The 24320-nt window shown below is 47.9% G+C and overlaps 10 protein-coding genes across 10 annotated transcripts; 4 read left to right on the top strand and 6 right to left on the bottom strand.

Annotated features, from left to right (window-relative positions):
- Window positions 1-1031: 1031 nt before the first annotated feature.
- On the bottom strand, window positions 1032-3768 carry FOMMEDRAFT_169549 (uncharacterized protein; the record flags this gene model as incomplete). The annotated part of the gene is made up of 13 exons (XM_007268641.1): window positions 3735-3768; window positions 3596-3679; window positions 3481-3534; window positions 3352-3428; window positions 3249-3304; window positions 3080-3200; window positions 2964-3025; window positions 2875-2912; window positions 2760-2825; window positions 2565-2704; window positions 2043-2503; window positions 1827-1987; window positions 1032-1778 (listed from the first exon to the last, which is right to left on the bottom strand). The coding sequence occupies exons 5-13, from the start codon at window positions 3271-3273 to the stop codon at window positions 1032-1034; spliced, it is 1821 nt and encodes a 606-aa protein (XP_007268703.1). The 5' UTR covers window positions 3274-3304; window positions 3352-3428; window positions 3481-3534; window positions 3596-3679; window positions 3735-3768.
- Window positions 3769-3988: 220 nt separating this feature from the next.
- Window positions 3989-5443, bottom strand: FOMMEDRAFT_126334 (uncharacterized protein; the record flags this gene model as incomplete). The annotated part of the gene is made up of 6 exons (XM_007268640.1): window positions 3989-4648; window positions 4707-4955; window positions 5020-5162; window positions 5221-5243; window positions 5298-5339; window positions 5392-5443. 5 exons carry the CDS (start codon window positions 5441-5443, stop codon window positions 4748-4750), a joined length of 468 nt encoding a protein of 155 aa, XP_007268702.1. The 3' UTR covers window positions 3989-4648; window positions 4707-4747.
- A 188-nt stretch (window positions 5444-5631) lies between these two features.
- On the top strand, window positions 5632-8444 carry FOMMEDRAFT_142052 (uncharacterized protein). Its single transcript, XM_007268639.1, has 12 exons — window positions 5632-5801; window positions 5848-6056; window positions 6120-6196; window positions 6254-6434; window positions 6486-6577; window positions 6637-6992; window positions 7058-7341; window positions 7407-7646; window positions 7734-7887; window positions 7972-8061; window positions 8131-8241; window positions 8301-8444. The coding sequence occupies exons 1-12, from the start codon at window positions 5684-5686 to the stop codon at window positions 8435-8437; spliced, it is 2049 nt and encodes a 682-aa protein (XP_007268701.1). The 5' UTR covers window positions 5632-5683; the 3' UTR covers window positions 8438-8444.
- Window positions 8445-8679: 235 nt separating this feature from the next.
- FOMMEDRAFT_90346 (MFS general substrate transporter) lies at window positions 8680-11243 on the bottom strand (the record flags this gene model as incomplete). The annotated part of the gene is made up of 11 exons (XM_007268638.1): window positions 8680-8784; window positions 8853-8978; window positions 9048-9286; window positions 9403-9741; window positions 9801-9904; window positions 9959-10081; window positions 10135-10300; window positions 10358-10541; window positions 10600-10775; window positions 10829-10932; window positions 10999-11243. The coding sequence occupies 11 exons, from the start codon at window positions 11241-11243 to the stop codon at window positions 8680-8682; spliced, it is 1911 nt and encodes a 636-aa protein (XP_007268700.1).
- A 260-nt stretch (window positions 11244-11503) lies between these two features.
- On the bottom strand, window positions 11504-13823 carry FOMMEDRAFT_147945 (ankyrin). The gene is made up of 7 exons (XM_007268637.1): window positions 13729-13823; window positions 13200-13660; window positions 13074-13138; window positions 13001-13025; window positions 12855-12937; window positions 12712-12806; window positions 11504-12664 (listed from the first exon to the last, which is right to left on the bottom strand). Exons 1-7 carry the CDS (start codon window positions 13772-13774, stop codon window positions 11715-11717), a joined length of 1725 nt encoding a protein of 574 aa, XP_007268699.1. The 5' UTR covers window positions 13775-13823; the 3' UTR covers window positions 11504-11714.
- Window positions 13824-14016: 193 nt separating this feature from the next.
- On the top strand, window positions 14017-16396 carry FOMMEDRAFT_111220 (phenylalanyl-tRNA synthetase subunit beta; the record flags this gene model as incomplete). The annotated part of the gene is made up of 9 exons (XM_007268636.1): window positions 14017-14074; window positions 14130-14185; window positions 14244-14297; window positions 14349-14377; window positions 14431-14566; window positions 14628-14894; window positions 14943-15184; window positions 15234-16021; window positions 16086-16396. The coding sequence occupies 9 exons, from the start codon at window positions 14017-14019 to the stop codon at window positions 16355-16357; spliced, it is 1902 nt and encodes a 633-aa protein (XP_007268698.1). The 3' UTR covers window positions 16358-16396.
- A 272-nt stretch (window positions 16397-16668) lies between these two features.
- On the top strand, window positions 16669-18700 carry FOMMEDRAFT_111219 (uncharacterized protein; the record flags this gene model as incomplete). The annotated part of the gene is made up of 4 exons (XM_007268635.1): window positions 16669-16804; window positions 16850-17203; window positions 17257-17829; window positions 17894-18700. The coding sequence occupies 4 exons, from the start codon at window positions 16669-16671 to the stop codon at window positions 18343-18345; spliced, it is 1515 nt and encodes a 504-aa protein (XP_007268697.1). The 3' UTR covers window positions 18346-18700.
- Window positions 18701-19932: 1232 nt separating this feature from the next.
- Window positions 19933-21596, bottom strand: FOMMEDRAFT_147943 (uncharacterized protein). The gene is made up of 3 exons (XM_007268634.1): window positions 21397-21596; window positions 20778-21331; window positions 19933-20712 (listed from the first exon to the last, which is right to left on the bottom strand). The coding sequence occupies exons 1-2, from the start codon at window positions 21574-21576 to the stop codon at window positions 20807-20809; spliced, it is 705 nt and encodes a 234-aa protein (XP_007268696.1). The 5' UTR covers window positions 21577-21596; the 3' UTR covers window positions 19933-20712; window positions 20778-20806.
- Window positions 21597-21647: 51 nt separating this feature from the next.
- Window positions 21648-22860, top strand: FOMMEDRAFT_147942 (uncharacterized protein; the record flags this gene model as incomplete). Its single annotated transcript, XM_007268633.1, has 4 exons — window positions 21648-22120; window positions 22219-22430; window positions 22486-22604; window positions 22802-22860. The coding sequence occupies exons 1-4, from the start codon at window positions 21815-21817 to the stop codon at window positions 22858-22860; spliced, it is 696 nt and encodes a 231-aa protein (XP_007268695.1). The 5' UTR covers window positions 21648-21814.
- A 199-nt stretch (window positions 22861-23059) lies between these two features.
- FOMMEDRAFT_142046 (uncharacterized protein) lies at window positions 23060-24131 on the bottom strand (the record flags this gene model as incomplete). The annotated part of the gene is made up of 3 exons (XM_007268632.1): window positions 23060-23310; window positions 23371-23780; window positions 24089-24131. 3 exons carry the CDS (start codon window positions 24129-24131, stop codon window positions 23083-23085), a joined length of 681 nt encoding a protein of 226 aa, XP_007268694.1. The 3' UTR covers window positions 23060-23082.
- Window positions 24132-24320: the final 189 nt, after the last annotated feature.

Raw genomic sequence — 24320 nt, 5'->3', positions numbered from 1 at the left:
CTGCTTCCGCCGTCCGAGGAGATACAGCAAAGTATCTACCACTGCAAAGAAGGTGACTTGTGATGGTGAGGATGCGAATGACCTAGACTATGTTCCTGGAAATACGAACTGGGCGTCGGTCAATGGATGAAAGAATTGTTTGCTAATGCGACATCCATCTAGCCAATTTACAACTATTTAGCAATCATTGTAACAATACATTCATTCTTGTTAAGCATATGTATCAGTAGCAACATTGCTGTGTACTGTACAAAAACTTATGTAAGCTTCCCATTAGGCTTAGTGAAACGGAGAAGTACATAGCGAGTAGTATAGCATATATTGAGTAATTACAGCAAATAAAGCATCCTGAAATGAGAGGTGGTAGTCTTTGAAAGACACAGAGGAAGGATGAAAAAATCAGAAAGAAAAACCACGGCACCCAGGATTCCCGCGTGGTCCCCCACCGTGGTACTAACTGGGCGGCACTCAGGTTAACTGCGCAGATCAGACGGGATGCGGTGTTTTCTGAGTCCTATGGCCGTGGATGTTATGTAGCGTTCGGTTCAGGCTATATCCAGTTTACCTTGAGCGCAATTCTCGTTTGTTTCCCATCTGTTTCTCGAGTTTCTCTTTAAAAAAACGGTCGTATATTATGTAAGAAATCTTTGATTAACCCTGTTGTGTGATCCAAGCCTTGTAATTGTATGCGGTCATTACCCAAATGAAGCATGAAACTGCATGTACACAAGAGATTGGCAATGTAATATTTTTATATGATATTGACACGACCTTCTCGATCCAGTGGAGCCAGTCAGACTCTGAACGAATAACGTCTAATAAACGATTGAAGGTAGGCTACAAATACACCATAATGCCAACGACTACTGCAAAAGCACGGGATGAAAATGTCGAAGGAATAGAATATCAAACGCAAGTGAGTGGGATGGTATCTAAGGAATGTTATGCAAGTCCAGTCAGTGTATGCGACGCTACAAAATCCCTTGAGCATAAGTACGTAGTATATAGATACGAAATAAATAAATCCGTGATTATTTCAACCTATTATCGTTTCCGGATTCTCTGATTGCTGCATCCCGATCCATTATAAGGGATGATGAGTTTGCAACCATGGAAGAGGATATTGAGTTAGGAATCGACCAGCTGCCCATACTACCCTCGATGCGTTGTCTAATCCTCTCTCTTCGCTCTCCATCGGCTACCCCTTCTAATTGTTCAATGACTGACTGCTGCTCCCGCACAAGCTCCTCGAGCGCAGACACCTTCTCGCTGAGCTCCATCTTTCCGCTAAGTTCAAGCATCTTCGGCCGCAGTCTATCCAGACTCTCAACGTTAAAGCCTGGTGGATTCACACGACCTGTCGCATCGGCAGACGGTCGAGTTGGTAAATTTGGTCTTGTATTGGAACCCTGAGCAGCATCGGTCTGACGTCTTGTCTGACGCATTGTTGATCGAGAGTAGGGTCGAGTTATAGGAGTGCTTGCTCGCTGTTTAATCTTTTGTCGTACTTCCTCAGGGAAAGCAGACTCTGGCGATTGACGAGGTCCGGCACCATTTCCCTTCGGAGCGTCCCATTCGATAGGCGAGTCGCGAGAAACAAAGTAATCCATGAAAATTTGGAGATCGTTAGCAAGGCTCTCCCTGTCTTCCAGGAGGGCCTCGTGTTCCACTTTCAGCGAATCATACTTCTTCATCCAGTGCATTTCCTTGTCCACACTGTCGTTCAGAGCACTGTCTAAGCTTTTGCTCAATTTGTCAAGTTTGTCGACTCTCTCCTCCTACATACTGGTAAGCAAATGTCAGAGATGACTACGGAATTAGCTTACGAGTTGTTTACAACGGGTGTCCAGTTCCTTGTTTTGAGCAACACGCTCATTGAACAAATTCTGTTGAGTCGCCAAATCGAACTCAAGTTGATTGACATAGGTGCGAAGTTGGGATGCCGCGCGTCTCTCGGTCGTTAACGCGTTCTGAGCCTTGTGGAACTCTGGACAGCAAAGTTAGCACAAACAGAATGTCTCCAGCTTGCATCATTTACTCACTCTGCTCGACGTTCTTTAATCTGTCGAGAGCTCTGTTCATGTATCCAGCCTCCTCCAAAAGTCGCGAGATCGTTTGTTTCTGAGTTGCAATAATACTAACAGGATCTGTCTCAAAACCTGGTATACCCGGACCATATTGCTGGGGAGCAGGAGGCGCGTTGGCGAAATTATGCTGTGGACGAGGTGGTTCAACAGGGAATTGGACATCATACGGGACAACGGGCTCTGGTGGTAGAGGCCGAGGGACTGGTGCAGGATTCACTGGCTGGTGACGTTGCTGAGGTGGTGGTTCCTGCGGTAACTGTTGAGGCGGACGCTGCGGTGAATTAAAGTGATTTCGTTGAGGCTCTGCACGGGGCGCCTTTGGAGCAACGGGATCGGGGAAGAAGGACGGCATGGTATACTGCGGCTTTGTTGGAGGCCGCTTAGGCATCTGTAGTGGTACACTAGATTTGAAGATCCTGAAACCAGGAAGACAGTCCGAGTCAGCCCGACGCATCTACCACACCATTGAATGCTTACTCCGCTCCAAGGTCGACTCGGGGTTTGTCCGAAACGACGTCATTTAATTGCACGAACTCGGGTGTTGCAAAGGAAGGAGTAGGAGGTCGTCCATCTTGCATCAAAGCAGTCGTTGATCGGGATCTGCGATGTAATGGACCCTGACAGTCGCGTTTCAGTTCCGAGGTCGGTAGATCGAAGAATCAATGAACTTACATCGTAGAACTTCACCGCACCTCCGGTGATTGATCCCAACCAGTGACTCCACGTCGCAAGAACTTCCTGTACTAGAGTCAAAACCTTTCCACATACATTGTGCGGGGAAACTTACCTTCTGTGTCCCGATGAAGAAGAATACTGCGAGAGGAACTGTAAAGCACATGAGAAAGCGAGAGCTCCTGATCAGCACCAGCTACTTACGTGTTGCTTGCAGGATATAAGGAGCAAGATTCCGACTGTTCGCAAGAAGCAAGGCAGACACGCTAGGCAGGCGAAATGAGCACGAGCCAATCAAACGTTTCACAAATCAAGCCCACATCAATGCAATGATCGCGTAAATCGTAAAGCCCGCTAGGCGCAACGAAAAAAGCCTGAAGCCGGATCGATTTAGCCCGGCCCGGATATACGCATTCTGGTATATCTTGAGACAAATAAGAACTGTCGAGAATATTAGTCGCGTGCAGCAGTAGAAATGGGTGCTCTCACTTTCGAAGAGAAGAATGAAAGCCATGGCCACAGCCGTAAACGCTGGGACAAATATACTGACATTTGCTTAGTATGAACAAGTAAAGGATATGAAGTAGCTCACTCAAAAACCCGGAAATCGAGTGTGCAATAAAACAGTTTCTCCGTTGATTGTATTCGTTGAGGGTTCTTATGACCGATCTAGCATGACTGCCATGAGACAACACCATGTGGTGATCACGAAGAAACGTACCACTGCGCCGGCGATTGTTAAAGCAAGAAAGACGATATAAGGAGCGAGTAAAAGCTTGCCGTGGCATGCGTTATGAGATATTTAATCGTCGAAACGTAGAGTTATTTTAACGTACTGCTATGAGTCGCGCGGTTTGAAGATTCGCGCTTGCCAACCCAAACTGAGACCATGGTCTCGATGGCCCAAGTCCATGCCAAATCTTCCAGTGAAGCTCAGCTTTGCGTAAGATTGGCAACTTTTACGGGTCTACTCACATGAGCCACAAGTGCCACACCTGCAGCAGATGTCCTACAAAAAAAGTTTATGTCATGCAAAGTCTATCCAGCCAACGACACCGCAACTGACATTGGAAACGCGCCATTCGCCATGGACGCTTGAGCTAAGCATAGCGCGAAGGGCGGATGATCTTCACGCTGCTTTCCTGCGTAGAGACTACATCATCACGATTGAGAATTTGTTTGTCACAACAGAATATAGGTATGTCAAGACGTACAGTAGTGTGTATATTAAAGAAGAGAAGAACCATGTGGCACAGAAATTGAGCAATGTTGGATGCCGACTAGGCTGACGCGACGCGACAATACTCAGGACAACAATCGGAAGTCCAACAATACCACCAGCGATGTGAAAGAAGAGGAACAACACCGTCAAGCCGTTGGAGGGACCGGCCATAGAGGACTGTCGACGGTGGTGGTTGACAGTGAGTTGCGTGAGCTTCGGCAACACGTTCAGTGTTCATGAGATGGCATGATGTCTTAAAAAGAAGTATGCCCGTACACTCCGTGGCGAGTGACCGCTATGACATCCATTAGTGTGGCACCAGCCAGAGCGGGGCATATATCAGTGAGGTCTCGGACGGCGCTCGGTTGTGGACCAAAAGGAGCATGCATAGACTTTTGATCTCTGCATCGCTTAGATTGCACTTTATTTAACGAGTAATAATCGATGGCGAGTGTACCTTAAGCGCGACGACAACAACCAGTGGTCCGAACCGGTATCCTTTCAGCCAGTGTAGTGGGAGAAAAGCAGAGTGGCACACGCGTGTCCAGCCAGATGTTGCCAGGCAGCCGTCAAATATATATGATACAAACAGTTGTTACAGATTAGTGACCGAAAGGAGGTAGAGGCCGACAAGCACAGTCAGATGATATATGTATCTAAAGAAACGCTAGTACGCTGTTGTAAGCCAAAGGTTTGAACTGCTTTCTACATAGCCACTGGCTTACACTTTCACCAAAGCGCGATTGGACGCTCGGATGGAGCGCAGTTAAGCCGTAACCTTAGCGGGTTTGTCTGTCGATTTGACACCCAATTCGAATGCGTCTGGTGGTACTTGACCTTGGACCTGGGTGAGAGCACCCGAAAAGATGTACAAGAAAGGCCCAGATTTCACAGGAGGCGGCGTAGTTTGGTAGGCAACCGGCAATGTACACCGAGGACACGTAAATCGGTATTGACGCTCGTAACCACCTTCCCTATAATTGAAATGAGTTCAGTGATGAGGTCGGTACAAAGTACTACAAATGGTCGGTGACGCACCTTTCCAGAAGAATAGGCTCCGCCGCCGCCGCGTTCAGCTTGAATACGCGAGCCTTTGCCTCATCGCTGTCCTGAGAACGAATGATGATCGCGTTATCCGTCTTTCTTCGAGGCAAGGATGTCAAAAGTTTGTCGATGACCAGCTGACAAGAAACCGTAAGGTTAAGACGTCTGGCACGCGACAAAGTAAACAAAACGTACAATAAACTCCCCGCATATGCAATCTATATAATGAGATTTTAGCCACTGGGTTACGTTAAACGAGAAATCAAGCTGACAATAGACGCGCAGTGTTGCTGTGGAGGACTGTGTTGGCTGCGCTAATGTTGTGCAAGCTGGTGAGTATCTTGTGATAACAAACACAAGACAAACCCTTGCCTTCAGTTGATGTTGAAACAGCAGAGCGTGAAACAATTTTCGGCATTTTCGGACAAGCAATTCAACAAAGACAGGTAGTTTGGAAGAGAAAGAAATAAAGATGTGATTCATTCAAAGTTTGGCGGCGTCGATCATCCAGATCCTGAATTTCTTTGGCCGTCCAGTCTCACAGACACCGAAATCGGACTTCTTTGCCATAAAGCCTCCACAGGCGTCTCCAGCTTGCCGTTCATTCTCATTATAGTCTTGCCTGCATTCCAAGCTCGGAACATTCTGCGATCTCTAGATGAAGTATGTTGCTCTTTTGAGTGGAGGGAAGGACAGCTGTTTCAATCTGGTGCACTGCAAACACAATGGACACGAGCTAATCGCTGCAGCATCTCTGCGTCCGGATCAAGGCAAAGGTATATGTTAAACCTCTACAGATTATCTTTTGTTTGACATGGCTAGAGGAGCTCGACTCCTATCTCTATCAGACTGTCGGACAAGACGCTATAGAACTCGTTGCTCAAGCTCTTGACGTGCCTTTGTACAGAAGAGTTATTGCAGGGTCTGCTGTAGAACAAGGCTCTGAATATGGTGCAAGGGACGGAGGCGGGACTTCTGGAGTTACAGGAGATGAGACAGAAGATTTGTTCGAGCTGTTATCCGAGGTGAAGGTGAGAATAAAGAGTCCTAGCCTCTTTCGTCCGGATTTAAAGCCAACGGAAGCAAATGTATAGAATCGCCATCCAGACGTGCAAGGTCTATCCGTTGGTGCCATCCTTTCTAATTACCAGAGAGTCCGTGTTGAGCATGTGTGCGTTCACCACATTGCGCCATGTGATCCTAAACTAAACACTCAAAATAATTACAGTTGCTCCCGATTATCTTTGACGCCCTTATGTTATCTGTGGCAGCGAGATCAAAGTGAACTGCTGTCGGAGATGATCTCATCTGGGATGGAAGCAATACTGATAAAAGTTGCGGGCATCGGACTGAAACCGTCTCACCTGGGACGAACACTTGCCGATATGCAACCCACGCTAACGCGGTTAGTGAGTACCGACGGCTTGATTTTCCAGAGCAAAATGAATAATATGCTTCAGAATGACATGTATGGAGCGCATATATGCGGCGAAGGTGGTGAATATGAGACTCTAACCTTAGATTGTCCCTTGTTCAAGCGACGCATCGTCTTGTGCGTCATCTACTCACATACCGTTCGCTTCTCCTTGACGGACTGACTGTGTCTACTAGGAAGGATGTAGAAACTGTCACCCATTCGGACAGTGGTTTTGCAACTGTTGCATATCTGAGGATAAAAGACGCTAGCCTTGAAGAGAAGGCTGCTACCTCAATCGAGCCTGTAGTAGTCCCTACACTTTTGCTACCAGAATACCGGAAACTAGAGATGCGCCTACAAAGCAAAGCTCGGGGAGCAAACATAACCGTTCCACAAAGTACTTCTTCAGCAGAGACAAACGTCCTTGGTGGAGCGCCAGTTTCATCCTGCAAATCTGGAAGATGGGTGGTTGTGTCAAATGTACAGCACTCTGGTGGTGCTACGGAGAGCATTGGCGATGAAGTAACCTCATGCTTCAAAGTCTTACAGGGTAAGTGTATGGATGCAAACAAATTCATCCTCGTTTCCTCGCATGTCTTCTAAATACTCCTCCAGAGCATCTTGCCCAGCACTCACTGAAACTCTCCGACCTAACATTCGTCAACATATTCATCTCCGATATGTCGACATTTCCTGAAGTCAACCAAGCATACAAGACCTTCTTCGGAACGAGTCCGCCCGCTCGAGCGTGCGTCGCTGTGGACCTTCCAGCTGGGATAAACGTTCGACTAGACTGTATAGCTTATGAGGATACGTCAAATGAGCGTCGTGCGTTGCACGTCCAGGGTCTCAGTTACTGGACACCTGCGAATATCGGTCCATATTCTCAAGCTATTATCGTATGCAATAATTTCTGTCATCATATCCAAAATCCTCAAAATTCTGTTAAACGAGGCTTGTATAGGTTGGTGACAGAATATTCATCTCAGGACAAATAGGCATGCAACCCAGCAACCTCGCGCTCCCATCCCCTCCGGACTTCGCGCGAGAGACGGCACTGGCGTTTCAACACATCCATCGTATACTAACAGCCCTCAAAGAGACGCATGGTGCGAATTGGAACCACAGCATACAAAGCCTAGTTCTTTGGCTCGTCAATCCGGAGGACGTATCCAAGGCACAGATCGGTGTCATTCTTGATTCGGTGAGTTCTTTATTTATCAGCTTCAACCAAATTGAGACATTAATTACTCAAAATCAATACCCAACCCGAATGGTACAATGATGCAAGTATGCTCTCGTGCCAACGCTCTTTGTCGGAGCCAAAACACTACCGAAAGGAGCCTTGAGCGAAGCACAAGTCATAGCTCATACAGGACGATACGTTGTCGAGGAAGACGGAGAAACGGAAGTACGACAGTGTAAATCACCTATGTTTTCCAGTGGTAAGTCGCATCATCAGGTCCTAATGACCCATTTACACGTCGTATTAAATTTTTTTTAATCGTTATTTTTCTATTGTCATATAGGTGGTATAACACTGGGATCTTGCGACGTTCATTGGGAAATATCAAGTTTTGTAGAAGTGTCCGCGTTCTGCGCCGTGATCGCTTTCAAAGGTACCTATTCACTTAATTTACAACATAAGCTGTAACTTACACTAGACTCTTCTCTTCTCTTCTATTCAGGAGACCCACCATCAGACACACAACAGCTCAAGGAACATCTAGAAATAGGCTTATCGCTTTCGCAGACCCATTCCGTGAGGATCTTTCATAAAGGCCCACTTCATGATCAAGGTAAGCTGGCATCAATCACACTTACACTTGCACCCACGGAGGGACTGAGGCATCCACAGCATTTGCATACATATCAAACCTTTTCTCAGAGACATCGCGTCTGGCAATGACAGAAATCCCGGTTACGTTCATTGCAACAAAACAGAGGTCTGACTGGGATTTCGCTTTATGCCTTATCGGCTCGTCGATACCTTAGACTATAACAGACACACCATAGGAATAGGATAAAATGATGTACGATGCGAAGCAATGAAAAGGAATTGAATTACGTATATCTTGTATTGCCAGTGAGAATGCGATTGCTAAATAACACAAAATTGCGACCTTCGTGAATTATGATGCTTAACCAATTACGACTTGCAAACAACAAAAGAACCAGCCAGGACCCAGGAGCGAAAAAAAAAAAAGCGAAATCAACAGCGGCGCGATAAAACTTGCTTATGGAGTAGTCTGTTCTCGCAGCACTTTCATCTCGCCTAATAATCGACGCATCTCTTTCTCCGTCTTTGTTGGAGGTACCATCCTTGCGGCAAATGCACCAACCTATAATCAATTACGCCAGTTCACATCAATCGCAAAAGAAAAAATGAGGGAGAGTTATTAAAGCGTACCAAAGTACATAGACCACCGAAGCGAAGAACCCATCCCACACCGCTCTTGCCCAAATACGTATTATGATTAGTCGAGTCCTCTGCAGAGTCCACGATCTTGAATATCGCACTCGCTACGACAGCGACCTTCGCAAATCACATCAGTAACCTATTTTGCATTTACGAGGCCGAGGTTTAAATATTAACGGAACTCACAATGAATTGGGGCATCACAATCGCCAAATTATGTATTCCAAGCACCGTCCCACCAGCAATAGGCCTTGCAGCTTCAGTTTCTCCTTCTTCACCATAAGGTCCCAGAGACCGTTGACGTATCAAAGGCGCACGTTCATCTGTTCGTCGCCAACGGTGCTGCGTAGGCGAAGAGGCATTACGAAAATGATTGCGCGCGGTCTGGCTCCGACTTTGTGGGCCGTTGGTCGAGGCCTGCACCGCTTGCGAGTCGGCGTCTTCGCTAAGCTCTTTCAGGAACTATTTCATTCACAAAATAAAATGCATGAATACATTTTACATCCCGTGATGCAATGCTTAGTATTAAACGTAATTTAACTCACCTCCATAATGATAGCAAACGGGACCCAACAAGCAATCGCCCAACAGATACCAACGAGGCTGACCATGACGATGGCCCAGGCCAGAGTGCTAATAAAGAAAGTCGAAAACGTAAGAACCGTGAAGAGAAGCATCCCAGCGGTCCAGATGTTTCGCAACATGAACGGCATGCTCGGAAGTTTCAACGGTTTGCCTTGACTTGCAGCTTCAACTCGCCATTTCTGTACCATATCCCGGATTCTGTTTAGTTCTGTACCCTCCTCGTCACCATCACGCCCTAGAAGCCTCTGGTCACGGCGTGCAAGGTGTGGGAGCAGGATACCAGCAATGACTGCCACTAAATAGCGCCAGCACCAGTAATTAATGTGATGTAGTTGCGAATTCATTAATGCGCACCTATACTAAACCAGAGAAGAGCAAGATCACCCATTCGAGTTGCGGCCTCGACATCAGGCTCTTTGCCAGTATCCAACGCCAAGACTTGACCAACATACGTCGTACTGTACACATTCAATCAATGATGATGCATAGGAAGACAGAGCCTTGTAGCTTACGCGTAAAACAAGAACGGGAACCAACCCATGAATGCAAAGAATTGGACGTAACAAACTCGCCTAATGGGTTTAGGCAGCTCAACTATGGCAGTCCAAATGTTTCTCAATACGTCCACAAATTTGCTGTGAACGTTCGTGAACATTAAGTTCATGTATACAAATGAAGAATCCCCAACCTTTGCTTATTCTCCCTTAGTTCTGCCGGGCGTGCCTTCTCGTCCTGGGCAATGCAAGTAATACCAACAGTGACAATAAGGATGAACATCGTTAGGACACAGAACTTCCTAAACTGAGAGCCGCCCAGGAGTCGGAGGAAGGGTAACTGTGCAAGTGGAAGGAATCCTTCCCAAATGAACAATTTCAATTGCATACAAAAGCGGAAGTATTCTTCGGACTCACCGAAGCCATATCCGACGATGTTTCCGGCATGAGTCATCCTACCGTGCCATGCATTTCCAGCATTTAATTGAGAGGGAGGGGTCACGTCCAGCAAGAGGTTGCGTAGTGAAGCTTGTAGAGCATTGAGCGAGAAGTCAAGAAAATAGAATGCCACAACAGCGAATCCAATTGCGGTATCCGTCACCTGAGCTCAAGAATTAATTGTCATCGTTCAGTAGAGACGAATCATGATAGGAGCTGACTTGACGGTCCCTCTTCGGATCCCAAGAACCTTCACCACCTCCGAAAGCATCAACAAAGAAAGCTGCGATCTCCTGACAATATGCTAGGATAAGTGTAGAGAAGCATAGTACTCCGGTACTCGTGGCAACCCAGAAGCGCCTTCGGTAACGTGAGCGAGACGAGTCCGAGATCGCACCTTGTATTAATCACACGTTACTTGATGTTACTTGGAATCAAGGAGCTACCAACCAATTAGAGGTTGAGCAATAAGTCCACTAATAGGTCCAGCAAGCCAGACGAGACTCGTTATTTGCTCGGACAATCCAAGAGAAAGTAGAAATGGTGTCCCATAACTAAGGTCAATAACATATTTGAATTGAGATGTGCCACTGAGAGACTGAAGTAATCCAATGACGCACCCGAGTTCCACCGTCCATGCAACCTGAGCACCCGCCATTGAGATACTCAAGTTAAACAATTGGAGCGTTGTCAACCGTTTGCGACCAATTTCCGATGGCTGAGGTGCTGATACTGCAGGCCTTGCATCTCGTTGAGGAGGAACTCCCTTTTGAGGAACGCGTGCCCTGTAACGTACTTCAGGCGGGAGAGTACCGTCACTTGGACCCGCAACGGGAGCATCGTTGGCTGTTCCATTGCTCGTCATCGGCCATGCCATCTGCATCGTTGGGTCAGGGTATGGTGGTGGAGGAGGTGGGGCAGGCGACTCGGGGCGACTTGAACTCATCGCGGAAAGAGTAACTGGAAAGCAGGTGGGATGAGCGTTTCCGTCTGGGATAGCCAGCACGAGAGGGGCATGTCGATCATCTCGACGCGTCAGGTCACGCGCTCTCACGTCATGGCCAGAGCTGCCTCTTCACGTACATTGACACAGGATTGTATAATATATATCAATCGTACCATTGCAGATACACACATGCTATCTAGTTACAAACACTAACTGATTGTGACATAAAACCGAGCTACCAATAAAATAAGAACGCATATCGAAAGAAAACTGTGCCAGTGTTGGTGGTACAAATGTGTGCCCTGAGTGCTAGAACAGTACAAGAATAGAATGTGATACGATGAACTGAACACAAGTATTGCAGCCTATGTTAATTTAACGGAAGCCAGATCAGCTCCGTATCTCGGACGCTGTCCGCCGATGGTCTCGTTGGATCTTCTGTGCATCAATGCTAGGCAGAGGTTTTCCCAGCTTCGCGAATGCGGTTCTCCGCGAGCTTGGCTTCGGAGGCGGTGGGTCAGGGAATATCGCATAATCACTCGACGGGCCAGTAAAGTCACCCGGATCCTCCTGTAATCGAGTAGGAACTGTACCTGCTCGTCGTGCTGAGTGTCTTCGCTCAAGTTGTTGTCCATTGGCCACTGGAGTGCCAATTGCGGGGAAGTTAGCTTCCAGAGGTGACGCCTGACCGGGCCGAGATGTGGTTGGCGTGGTTCCTGCCCGATTCCGGGGAGTCTGCAAGTCCATTGAGCCCACGACTACCGGAACAGGAGGCGGAGGCGGAGTGCTCCGAAGCTGAGCGGCAGAGAAAGATGGTCGCAAACGACGGTCGGCAACGGGGACGGGGACGGATGGTGAGTTGCTGGCGGTTGGTGTCGCAAGCGGAAGGTGCGAATTACTTCCGTTGATAGTCGGGAGAGTGGATACTCCATTCGTCGTGGACTTGGAATCAGAAGCCTGTGTAGCAGCGCTTCCACTTCTATTGCGCTTCTTGTACTCGGCGATGGCATCTGCATCGCGCTCTCGAACACGCGAAGCAATAGGAGACAAAACATGCGAAATATCCGCCGTAGGTAGGGTAAGCGATGATGCTAGACTGTATTGCGTTGATGGCACAGGTGATGAGGTGAAAGAGTGGGAGTGATTGAGAACCGGCGCTGGATAAGGAGTTGAGAGCTTTGATACGGGAGTCGACATAATAGGCTGTGAAGATGATGACGAGAATGAAGAGCCCAACAATGGTTGCATAGGCGACAACCCAACATCACCACTATCAGAGGTGGCTGTCGTTCTACTTCCGCCAGACACACTTCGCATTCTATTTGCGCCGTTCTTTGCGCCTAGAAAAATATAAGTTATAATCAACAACCAGGTAGGACAGTCCTACCTTTCAGATCTTGATTCCGAGCTCGTCGGCGGGCATTCTTCTTGTTCTCGAACTGCATCCTAGCAGCTTCCTCCAACGTAGATAAGGTATTTCGACTAGAGATTATGAGCATATAGTAAAGGACCCGATAATGATGAACTTACGAATAAGCATAATCGGACGCCGTGAAACCGTCGTGGTTGCGTGCGGCGAATTGGCAGCCTCTCTCTATTAGCAACACGACAACCTGACGGAGACGTTCAAGGTCAGAACTATAGCAACGAAAGCATAGGATAGAGAAATTGCTTACTGCAACGTGACCCCACGCGCTTGCACTGATGAAAGCTCAGCATGCATTGACAAAGTTCCACTGGGTCACTTACTAGTGTAAGGGAGTATTACCAAGATTATCCGGTAAATCAAAGTCGGCGCCCAGGTCACAAAGCATCTGAGATGGACATAGAGTTGAACAATTGGAGATGATGCATAGTTTGATAGATGAAACATACCGCTGCGAGTTCTTCGTTCCCTTTCAAAGCAGCCGCATGTAACGCAGTCTTTCCTTGTACGTTCGACCATTCAAGGATGAATGGGTAGCGTTCGTAATATATGCGCGCCATGCGAAGGGCTGCACCCATTAGATCGGGATGGCTGCAGGTAGGATAGTATGGATTATGTGCTCCAGGCCTGAGCTCAGATAGGAGAATGAGAATAGTATTGTTGTCCGCATCCTGTCGCGTGGAAAGGCAACCAGTATCAAATGAAGACAATAAGCCACGAAATAGCAGTGGTGATGTACGCACCTTGCTAAGCTCCTCGTCGTCATGTCCAGCATAGAGCAAGAACTCGAAGGTCTCCTCATGACCGAGAACGGCTGCCCACGCAAGCGAGGTGTACCGACGCGTGTTCGGGTCTGGATTCCGCATGTCGGTTCGCTGTATTAGCCGCTTAACGAGGAATAGGTTGTTCTCTGGCGCAAATCGTGCACGTTAGTTAGCATATTCCGCGGAGCGTGTCTAGATAGGAACTCGTGCTTACCCTTTACTGCACGGCGCAGTCTGGCCGAGGGATCTTTTTCGGCCATGATGATGGTCGGAGGAAGAGATGGCTGTCAAGGGGTTGGGGGACTACGCGGGAGCTTATAGCAAGTACTGCTACGCTGTGCAACTCTGGCCGATCGAGGATCACGTTGAAATAGATTGTCACTGGGATTGGATGTTACATATGCAACTTCCTTTCCTGGCATACGTGACTCAACCGACCACTTACCTCCGTTTGCCAGTGAGGCTCTTGACTGCATACAATCTCACACACTCACATCTCACAATGCCGACTGTCGCTGTAGATAAGGCAGATCTTTGGGGTAGACTTGGAAAGGAGTACGGTATGTTACGGTAGATAATTTAATAGTCGATTTTCTAACGCCGACGATTGTCCAGCAACTCAGGAATTCGATGATCTTTGCTTCGATTATGGGCTAGAACTAGACGACGATGTGTGTTCCGCCGTTTGACGTCCAATCTGGAATATCCCATTAACTGCAATTTCAATAGACCACTGAGGAAGTAAATGAGGCAATAAAGAAAGGTCTTCCGGCAGGGCGTCCGGTACGTTTACTTAGTTCATGCTGCTGTCCGCCCCAACTCATTCAGCGTTAGCAATTAAAAATTGAAGTTGCCGCAAATCGGTAACATCTTGTCCAAGTCGAGCATCTCTAGCACGACTGATGTGGGGTGCTAGATATGATCTTTTATGCATAGAAGGTATCTCTCGAGCCCTGCGCATTTACCTTGGAAAAGACCCAGCAACGCCGTACAAACTCGTATACCCTCCGGGAGGAGAGTCGCAACTCGTAACAACCACTATTGCGCCAGACGTATGTCAAATCGACGAAATGCACTCTTTCGTAGTCGCTAATACACACGATATACTATTAGACCGCAAGAATTAGACCTTATTTTGCTGGTGCAATCCTCCGAAATATCAAATTTACACAACGATCCTATGATTCTTTCATTGAATTACAAGACAAGCTTCACCAAAACATTTGCAGGCGAAGACAACTCGTTTCTATGGGTACCCATGACCTGGATACGCTTGTGCCGCCAATTAGGTACGAGGCTCGAAAGCCTCACGATATCAAGTTCGTTCCGCTCAATAAGGACAAAGAGTACAACGCGGAAGAACTGATGACTGTCTACGAGGTATGCTGGTATATTATGAAAGGATCATGTCGCTTACACTATTTCTAGTCAGACAAGCAACTATCAAAGTATTTACATATTATCAGAGACTCACCCGTATACCCTATCCTTTACGACAAGAATGACGTCGTACTCTCAATGCCGCCCATCATTAACTCGGAACACACCAAGATCACGCTGAACACGAGGAATGTGTTCATCGATGTAACCGCGACGGACCAGACGAAATTGGCGATTGTCGTAAACATCTTGTCCACTATGTTTTCCGAATACTGTGAAGAGCCATTCACGTACGTTACTTCTACTGACCTCGAATATTTAACTGACATACCGCCACAGTATAGAACCTGTGAAGATCGTCTATCCGGATGGAACGACTAAGATTACTCCCGACATATCTGCAACTCACTTCACTGCGCATGCATCGTACATTAATTCTTGCATGGGAGTATCTTTGTCTGCTCAGGATATCAGCAAGCTCCTCGGCAAGATGTCCTTGTCTGCCTCAGTCTCCAAGAAAGATGCAGACGTTCTCGGGGTGGACGTTCCTTGCACGCGCCCCGATATTCTACATGAATGCGATATAATGGAAGACGTGGCTATCGCATATGGCTTCAACAATCTACCAAAGACATTCCCTAGTTCGAGCACAGTTGCACAAGCACTGCCTGTAAGCAAAATCAGCGACCTTGTCCGACAAGAATGGGCTCAAGCAGGGTGGACCGAGGTGCTACCGTTCATCCTTTGCTCTCACGAAGAGAACTTCGAGTGGCTAAACCGAGTTGATGACGGATCACACGTCGTCAAAATTGCGAATCCAAAGACACTCGAGTTCCAGGTCGTTCGCACGTCGTTACTCCCTGGCCTTCTGAAGACAGTACGAGAGAACCGCTCTCATCCGCTTCCCATCAAAATCTTCGAGTCATCAGAAGTCGTCTTCAAAGATAAATCATTAGAGCGTCAGGCGAAGAACGTGCGTCATGCAGCGGCAGTGTGGTGTAACAAGACAGCTGGCTTTGAAGTCGTGCACGGCCTGCTTGATAGACTGATGCAGATACTTGAGGTACCAAAGATTTCTGCAACAGATTCAAAGGCAACACATGGTTATTATCTGAAGGAGAAACAAGGTACACCGCTATGTTACTTTTCTCGACCATTACTTACTCTGGCACGCCGTAATTATAATCACAGATCCAACGTTCTTCCCAGGCCGAGCTGCAACTGTCTATTATAGATCAACACCCTCGTCCCCAAGTATTAAGCACAGCTCTTCGCTTTCAAAAATTGCAGATGAGATCAAGTCAACTTTGACTGGATCATCCGACGACAAGCCGATTGGAGTGTTAGGCATATTACATCCGACCGTACTGGAGAACTTTGAAATCGGCTTCCCTTGTTCGGCACTTGAGATAAACCTGGAGCCCTTCAAGAAAGAGGTACAGCCTGTCTGGATCAACCCGTAACTAGTGAAATGATAGATGATGTTGTAAAATTGCCAAGGAATTGTAGTAGGAGCGTAGAACATCAGGAGAATGTCGACTGAGTTGATCTGAAGAACAAGGGAAGGTGTTGTGGATCAGAAGCATTACGTAATCAATATACTACACTTACAATGGCAACGTATCGCTCACCGTAACGCCCTTTGCTTTGCTCCTCCTTGTCGCCCTCTCTCCTCCTTCCATATCATCTGGTTCTTTTCTTTCTACGTTCCTTATCGTGGCTTAAATTGAAAGACTAGATTCACCTTAAACTAATTTACTTGTCTCACTTGGTCATGCCAGCCGGATATGCTGCACTTCCAAACCGTCGTTTGCATCCTGATGAGGACGAACTAGAAGCTGCATTTGAGGCAAGTGATGATGAAGATGATAGAGATGTCCATAATGCAGAGTCTCGTCCCTTGAACCCTGGTCATACTGGCGGCGAACACGAGATTGATGGTCATAACGACGAAGATTCTCATCCCTTCGCCACTACGAACACTGTGCAGCCCGTACATACACGGATGCAAAGCACTTCTGCACCAGGGACGTACAATTTCGAGGCAGTAGACTATGATTGTCCTCCACCAGGATCACCTCCATCGAACGCCTGGGGCAATTCAAACGGAGTCATTCCGACTTCCCCTGTCCTCCGTCCTCGGGCTCCTGGCCAGGGTTCAAGCTGGGTGAGGCGAATCTTACCTGCAAGCGTAGCTGACAGACTGGTTGGGGGTGAGCGGAGACCACGTAGACTCGCTGGAGGCGGCGTTGATGGTGTATTTGCTAATGTCACTGCGAAGCCAACGGCTCCTCGTCAGATTCAAGAGGGTGAGTGTTGGTGTCTCTGATCATCAGATGATGTATCTCATTACTTTATGAAGGCGAAGATATTTATGTCGTACCGGAGGACGCGCAGAAAGATGCCCCTCCGTCGTACGCCGCAGCTCAAGCAGATGCTGTTCCTCCGTACTGGGAAACTACCGTACATGCGCCCTCTTCTCTTTCACCAGGAATGATGGTCCCTGGCGAGTTGCCCATCGAGGGTCTCGCAACAGGCACGGTCTTTTCCTTCCTCTGGAACATGCTGGTCTCTATCTCCTTCCAATTCGTCGGCTTTCTCCTCACGTACCTCTTGCATACTACGCACGCTGCGAAGCTCGGTGCTCGTGCAGGTCTCGGTCTTACGCTTGTGCAATATGGGTTCGCTATCAAATCGAATAAGGAGGATCTTGCTGCAGGAGGTGGAGAAGTTACATGGAGCTCAAATTCGGGCGATACTACCATTTCAGAACCAGTACCAACTTTTAGTTCAGTCACGGAGGCTGACACCTGGTATGCGAATCATCCGAATGGTACGATGACAATGGGTGATAACAACGGTATGATGGGTGGTGGATCTTTCTTTACGAGCGATTCGACGTCCGAATGGCTTGCATTCTTGCTCATGACAATTGGTAGGCCAATATGATATTTACCTCTAGGTTTGTGGCAATGGATTCTAATCTGTTACCTTCTCAGGATGGTTCATTCTCTTGAATTCTCTCCTTGGCTTCTGGCGCATCAAGCGTTGGGAACGATCCATACTTGCCTCACACGAAGAACATCCTGACCGCCCCCCTCAAATACCGACGAACCCCAACCACAACCGACAAAGCAGTTTCGCCCGCCATTTCGAGCGTACTCTCGGCTTACGGTTACCCAACTTGAACATGGCTCTCGGTCTCAATAATCCCGGGCGCGTCGCTGGAGATCAACAATTACTTTACGAATATGACGAGAATTTCAACCGTACTGGGCATGACCTCGAGCGTGGATCAGTAGACGACGAGCATGAGGACCGGTTAACGATTGAAGAGGAGATCGCCAATGCGATACCTGCAGATCATCCCGAGCGTGAGCGCCTCATTGCAGAAGCAATCGCGAACGAGCGGCGCCTGCAGCAGGACTTGCGGGCTGCGGGGCTTCTGTGACGAAAGAAAGGGATGCAAAACGGATACCAGGCTTTAGCCCTTCCCCATGGGACCAGTTGTATTTATCTACACTTAGTTGCTGTGCTCGCTTCCTTCCTTTACGTTTTCCCGTGCCGGTGATTCTTTGATTTTTGCCATCCAAAGTAATTTACAATGGTTCCCGCCGTTTACTGTTGCTGTTACTACTAGTACTACTGCCTTCTTGACCACTGTTCCGCCCCACACTGTTTATGGTGGGACTTTGATTTCTTGATTTCAGAGACGGGAGATTGAATTGAACTTACCTGTTTTCTCGTTCACTTCCCCTCATCCATCCCCCTTTTCGGTCTCCCTTTGCTGGACTTTCACCCCTCACCGCACATTTCTATCCTGGTTGTAATCTACATTACGCGTGAAAAAGTTGCACTTTGTTCAAATATTGTTTTTGTTGTGTTACTTTGTCATTGTCGTTGAAGAATGTGAATTCGTAATCTGGAACATATAGTTCAGAATAACAGAAGTGGTCTTATGTCTGGATAAAATGCTTCATGATGACCACGCAGCCTTCTTCCAATATTCTTGTAACAATTATAACTTATCAACCGCCTCATGTCTACACAGAACGTCTCCGTCCGACTTCTTCGCAAATAGCGGCATACAAGTAAGGTAGCAACTACGTCATAACTTCCTAATTTTTCAAATCCTAGGGTCTAGAATGCACGACCAACAATGTATTTGTATGTTCTTCCCGACAGATAGATGGATAGAAGGATAGAAGAGCGATAACGGAGGAGCGACGGGCTAAGTAGCAGACTCGGATGCGGAATGCGGGCAAGGGCGGGCACCAGTAGTTTGATAGCTACAATACATGATAATACAATACAAGATATTTATATAGATCATGATAGATAGAACTAGCACACTAACCTCTCTCGTAAATTAACTCTCAATCACACTACAACAAGACAGTGTCTACTATTCTAGTAGTATCTACACACACAGATACTGACATAGTGTCACAGAAGCTACACTATCCCCCCCTGCCTCGTGTGTGATTGTCCAAGAGAGCTATGACGTCTAGTGAGAATAAGAACAAGCGCCACCGAAGGTCTCAGAAACTAAGAACCTCAGAACCCAGAAATTGTAATGAGTTATATAAGCAAGCGTATACATACATAGAAATAGAACTTGAGAAACGAATGAAGTTCAAGCAAGTCTTAGGAACAAGCTAAGCTTCCGAGCAACTTCTGAATTCGCCGTCCGTCGCTGACTGACCACGCGCCTCCATGAAATGTATATGTATGTTTTAAGTTCCCGCATGACAGGTTCAATATGACGAAAAGAAGTCCAAAACCAGGGTCATCCTCTCAAATCTCCGTCCCTCCGTCATGAGAACAGAAAACGGAGATGAGAAAAACAGACAGACAGAGAAAGCTTATTTGCAAAACAAATTTAAAGTTTTGGAAATTGACTCATCTATTCATTCGCTTTATTTCGACTTTGATAAGGAGCAGAGTAGACAAGTAAACCACGAAAGACGAAAAAATACCTAAATAATAGAGGTACAGCATAGAATCGGGAGACGGACAGATGGTAATAATAACGTTACAGAGGGGAGTATAAAGACCAGGTTAACCAGGATTTAGAGAGGAAGAGAACGTTGTTGTTGTGTTGTTGTACAATCTTGTGAGAAGATACAAAGAAAGACGGGGGAGGGGAAGGAGCGCTAGAATATGGGAAAGCGGATGGGCGGATAAAGACGGAAGAAGAGTGCATCAGTAGGCCAGCTATGGCATACGCTGAGCACGAATTTATGTGGGCGAGGGGAAGGTGTGGAGATAAAACATGCTAGGGTATAAATGCGGAGGAGAAAGAAAGAAGGAAAATTCGTTTCAGGAACATAATATTAAAACAACCGTTTTTGTGTGGGTACAGCCGGTGCAGATTCGCTTTCGTGTATGAGCGTTGTTGCATGTTTGGCAAGTTTCTTCGTTCTGGTATGAGAGAGCAAGGTGGGGGGACATGGTTGGGAAAAGAAGTCGTGCTTTCGGCGCTTGCAGGTTGCTTGATCATCTGCTCCCGCTGCAGATATAGAAGACCGAACAATGACGTTCCCAGCCACGCGTGAGGCAGCTGTATATATGCGGTTCGCGAAAACCCTGGATGGTTCTACCTTTCATCATGATGTGTTAGGAAACACGCATAAGCGTGATGTCAACGACGGCCCAGACCGCAGCGACTTCGATCGGGGGTGCATTCTCGGACGAAACATGTTGTCAGGTGGGGAGGGTGATATGGGCGATTGGAGTCGATGTTGATGGAGTCGCAACGGAATCTTCTCTCTCCTGAGATGCTATACGCATGGTAAAAAAGACGTGGTTTATGTGCCTGAAGTAAAAAATAATGTTCCTATCAGCGTCTGATACCGGTGAAACTTCACGTTCAGGACTCACACGTCGCGCGGGGCAACATGAACATCGCTTCACCAGGTGTGCAGCATCGAGCGGTTGGACTCACGGACTAGTCGGGTAATTCGCAGGCAACTTTCCATACGCACTTCTAGGAGATCACCGAAGAGCTCTAGCAGACGTGCACTGGGTTCCGGGCCGCTCGTTTGTCTGCGTGGTCGAGTAGGGTTTTGTTGGCGAAGGGGACCAAGGTGCAGATTAAACGATTTTTTGCGTTTCATCCATTTAGAGGAAGACGCCGCTGGCTTCGCCGCGCGAAGTGTGAGAGGGACGAGAGCACGCGTCCGCGGAGGAATACCATCGTCCTCTTCCTCCTGCTTTATGGTGGGCTCATCCGTCTCCATCATACCGTCATTATCGGTTGTTGCGGGAGTGGGCTCATCTGTCGAGCTTCCTGATGAATATACAGATGGGGCAGAGCCGTCTGAGTCTGACTGCTCATCTGATGAGCGGCCGATGGACGGTTCCACGAGTAAAGGACCTTGGACAAATGCGAGTTCGAGAGAGGCTCGTGAGCGTTGCACCCAGCCTTTCCGTTGCTGGGAGGAGACGGTGATGCGTAGATTAGTATGTAAGGCTCATGTTAATAAGCCAGGTCAAGCACCTCGTAGAATATAAGCAGCGTATTGAGGAGCTGGATAGACATCTCCGGAGGAACTACGGGCTGGGCCGACACGAGGGCGGTCGAATATTTTGTGGCGGAAGGCGGCCCGCCAGCGTAGTCCGCGCTGCTGACGGCGAGGGGGACAAAGGAAGACCCCTGTGGCGGGACGGGGACGGGCATTGGTGCTCGTGAGGGATAGAAAGGAAAGGAGGAGGGCGTTGTGAACCAACCATGGCGGAAACGGAGGGAGTATATACGGGTTTAGAGTCCAGAGCACAGGGCAAGCACGGCAAGAACAGTCCAGACTGCATCCGTGCTCATGTAAGCCCAGAGCCGATCGTATTTCCCCTTCCGGCACCTCCCTCGGGCCTCGCTCTCAACTGGACCACAGAAGTTGTTAGAACGCCTCGACACACACATGCTCCTTGCGCTCGTACCTCTCCTCGCAGCCCGCCTGGCCGCTGCGGCGGACGGCCAGCTCAATCTCCTGCACAGAATACACGGTCCAGACGTTCCAGAGCAACCTTTCGTCCTCCGTGCCTCCATAGACCCCTCCACTCGCCAATATACACCAGCACCCCAATTACAAGACGCCCTTGGCCAGTTCTACAACGATGTGAGGGAAAACAAGGCCGCCCTCTATCAGGTCTCATTCCAGGCCGTTCCCGCAGGCGCTCCTGATCATCTCGCTGTCGAGCGTCTCGATATTTCTTCTGTCAAAGCAGTATGTCCATCCCACTCTTCACCCACTCCATTTCTCCCGATTTAGGTTCATTTTGTTCCGATGCTCACATACCGTCATCCTGCCAATGCATTATACAGTGCCATATTCCGATTGCATCTGCAGACTACATTACTCTCCACCTAGACCGTGCAGGCACGCCTTTCCACATAGATTATTTCCTCGCGGACATCCCCGCATCTGGCGCCTGCCCTTCCACAAAGCAGCTCCGGACGCGGAATCTGGACCAGGCAACTTTCCTCCACCCGTCTAATACTACCATTAACGTCCGACATGCGACCGGCCCTCCATTGTACGCTTGCTCACCTTCATTGCCGCCACTTAATCTTAATAAAAATTTTGCCTAGACCCGAGTTACGCGTGCCTCCCCCGCTCTCGCCCAAGGGCCAGGTAATCCCTCCAGAGCCGGAAAAGTCCTTCATTCAGAAATACTGGATGTATATTGTTGCCGCTCTTTTCGTACTCAGTGAGTCACTCACTTCTTATACATTCGCACAGGTCTGCGATCGTACCGGTCATCTCGACCTTTACGATATTCAGTTTCATTGCCCCAGTTTAAGAGCCCCTGTCTATATGTATTCCATTCCCATTTATACTTTCCATTCATTCTCACCTTCTTTTCCCGTCTCGTGCCTGATGTTAACATATATTCCTCGTCAACAGTATTCGCTGGCGGTCCACCGCCCGAGGATGACGGTGGTCGGGCTTCGGGAGGTCGTTGATATTGCGCTTCAAAAATTAAGTTTTTGTACATTGACTACTTAATTTCCGGTCAATGCTTCATGATTCTGTTGATCATTGGCTGAGTTGTCAGGCTTACGACTGCCTAAACTCAGTCTGGAAGCGCCTGAATCAAGGTCCGAAACGAATATCACGATGCATTTCGTTCCGAGCTTGTATGTGTAATACAATTTGCGAAGTGTTCACAATGATTACGCGTGCAATCACGCGAAGGTCCAATCTTCAAACTTCAAGCCCACATAATTACTAGGCGCTCCTTCAATAGGCTTGAACCCTAATCGCTCGTAAAATCTCGCAGCATCTGTATTCTTCGGATCGTACCCGAGCCAGACGCTTGTCAGTCCTTTCTCGTCACGGAGGAATCTCACTGCTGCGTCGAGTAGTCGACGACCCCAGCCTTGGCGTTGAGCTTCGGGCAGGATATCGACATGCTAAGTATTAAGCTGTCAGACATACGTAAACTTGGCGAATCCCTTGATTAAGAGACGTACCAAATGAGCAGGTGAGAACGCGACACACGCGTCTGGTGCGAGGCCTGGAGCGTGTAATAGCGAGACGTATTGTTTATCAGCTTCCGTGAGTTGGATTTTATACGTGTCCGCGTCACTTGTATCTTTCGGGTATTTTGCGCGCAGTGGATGGAACCATTGACTCTCCAGCGTTTCTTCGAATTCGCGTGTATCGAATGCAAAGAGGGTATACCCGACTACAGCTTCTTCATCGTTCTCTTTCTCTAGTTCTTCCTCGTTTGACCCGGTTATCGCTGTCGTAGCTGTCCCGCCTTGCCGCCGAGCAAGTATGAAACCACCGGCATGCGGAAGCTGCACGTACGGTTCTGCATAAAATAACCCCAGAAGTTCCGGTAGTGTGTGTAGTGTTTCAGCAGACTGGCCAGCATCGCCTGTCAGGAGACAAATTCGAGAAAGTGTAGACGAGTCAGAAGGACGAGCTGGGCGGATGAAGAGAGAGGTATCTGGAGATAACATTAATAGTTCTGTGCCTTTGCTTTTTGTTTGTATTGGAGATGGAATTCTTTGTTGGAAGAGTTGTGTTCGAGACTCGAGATGGACTATGGATAGGAGTCAACTTTAGATTGAAGACTCTAGTTAAGTTTAGCAATTGGTGTGCCTGATTGGCATTGGGATTGACGGTTGGTTGGTGACGTGACGTTACGCGACGCGTCGGAATAATCTTTTGCTGCTGAATGACCTCGGAGACGGTTTTCTTCCTTTACGATTGCGTCATGTCGCATTGTTCTTTGGCTTCGTCTGCTGCCTTGACTGATTCTGTTTATTTCGCTATGTGATAATGTTGAACATGGAGACCCATGCGTTGTGATGGATCAGGTCATGCGGCCGCAAGAAGCACTGCACTGATGAATCACGACGCAGTGCTGATGGACGCATTCGCGAGGACAACTCTTCAGGCTCACACAAGATTC

Source organism: Fomitiporia mediterranea (genome assembly GCF_000271605.1).
Source record: "Fomitiporia mediterranea MF3/22 unplaced genomic scaffold FOMMEscaffold_8, whole genome shotgun sequence".
In the NCBI taxonomy this organism is placed as follows: domain Eukaryota; kingdom Fungi; phylum Basidiomycota; class Agaricomycetes; order Hymenochaetales; family Hymenochaetaceae; genus Fomitiporia; species Fomitiporia mediterranea.
The sequence above is the reverse complement of the archived record's forward strand: the minus strand, read 5'-3'. Positions and strand labels throughout refer to the sequence as shown.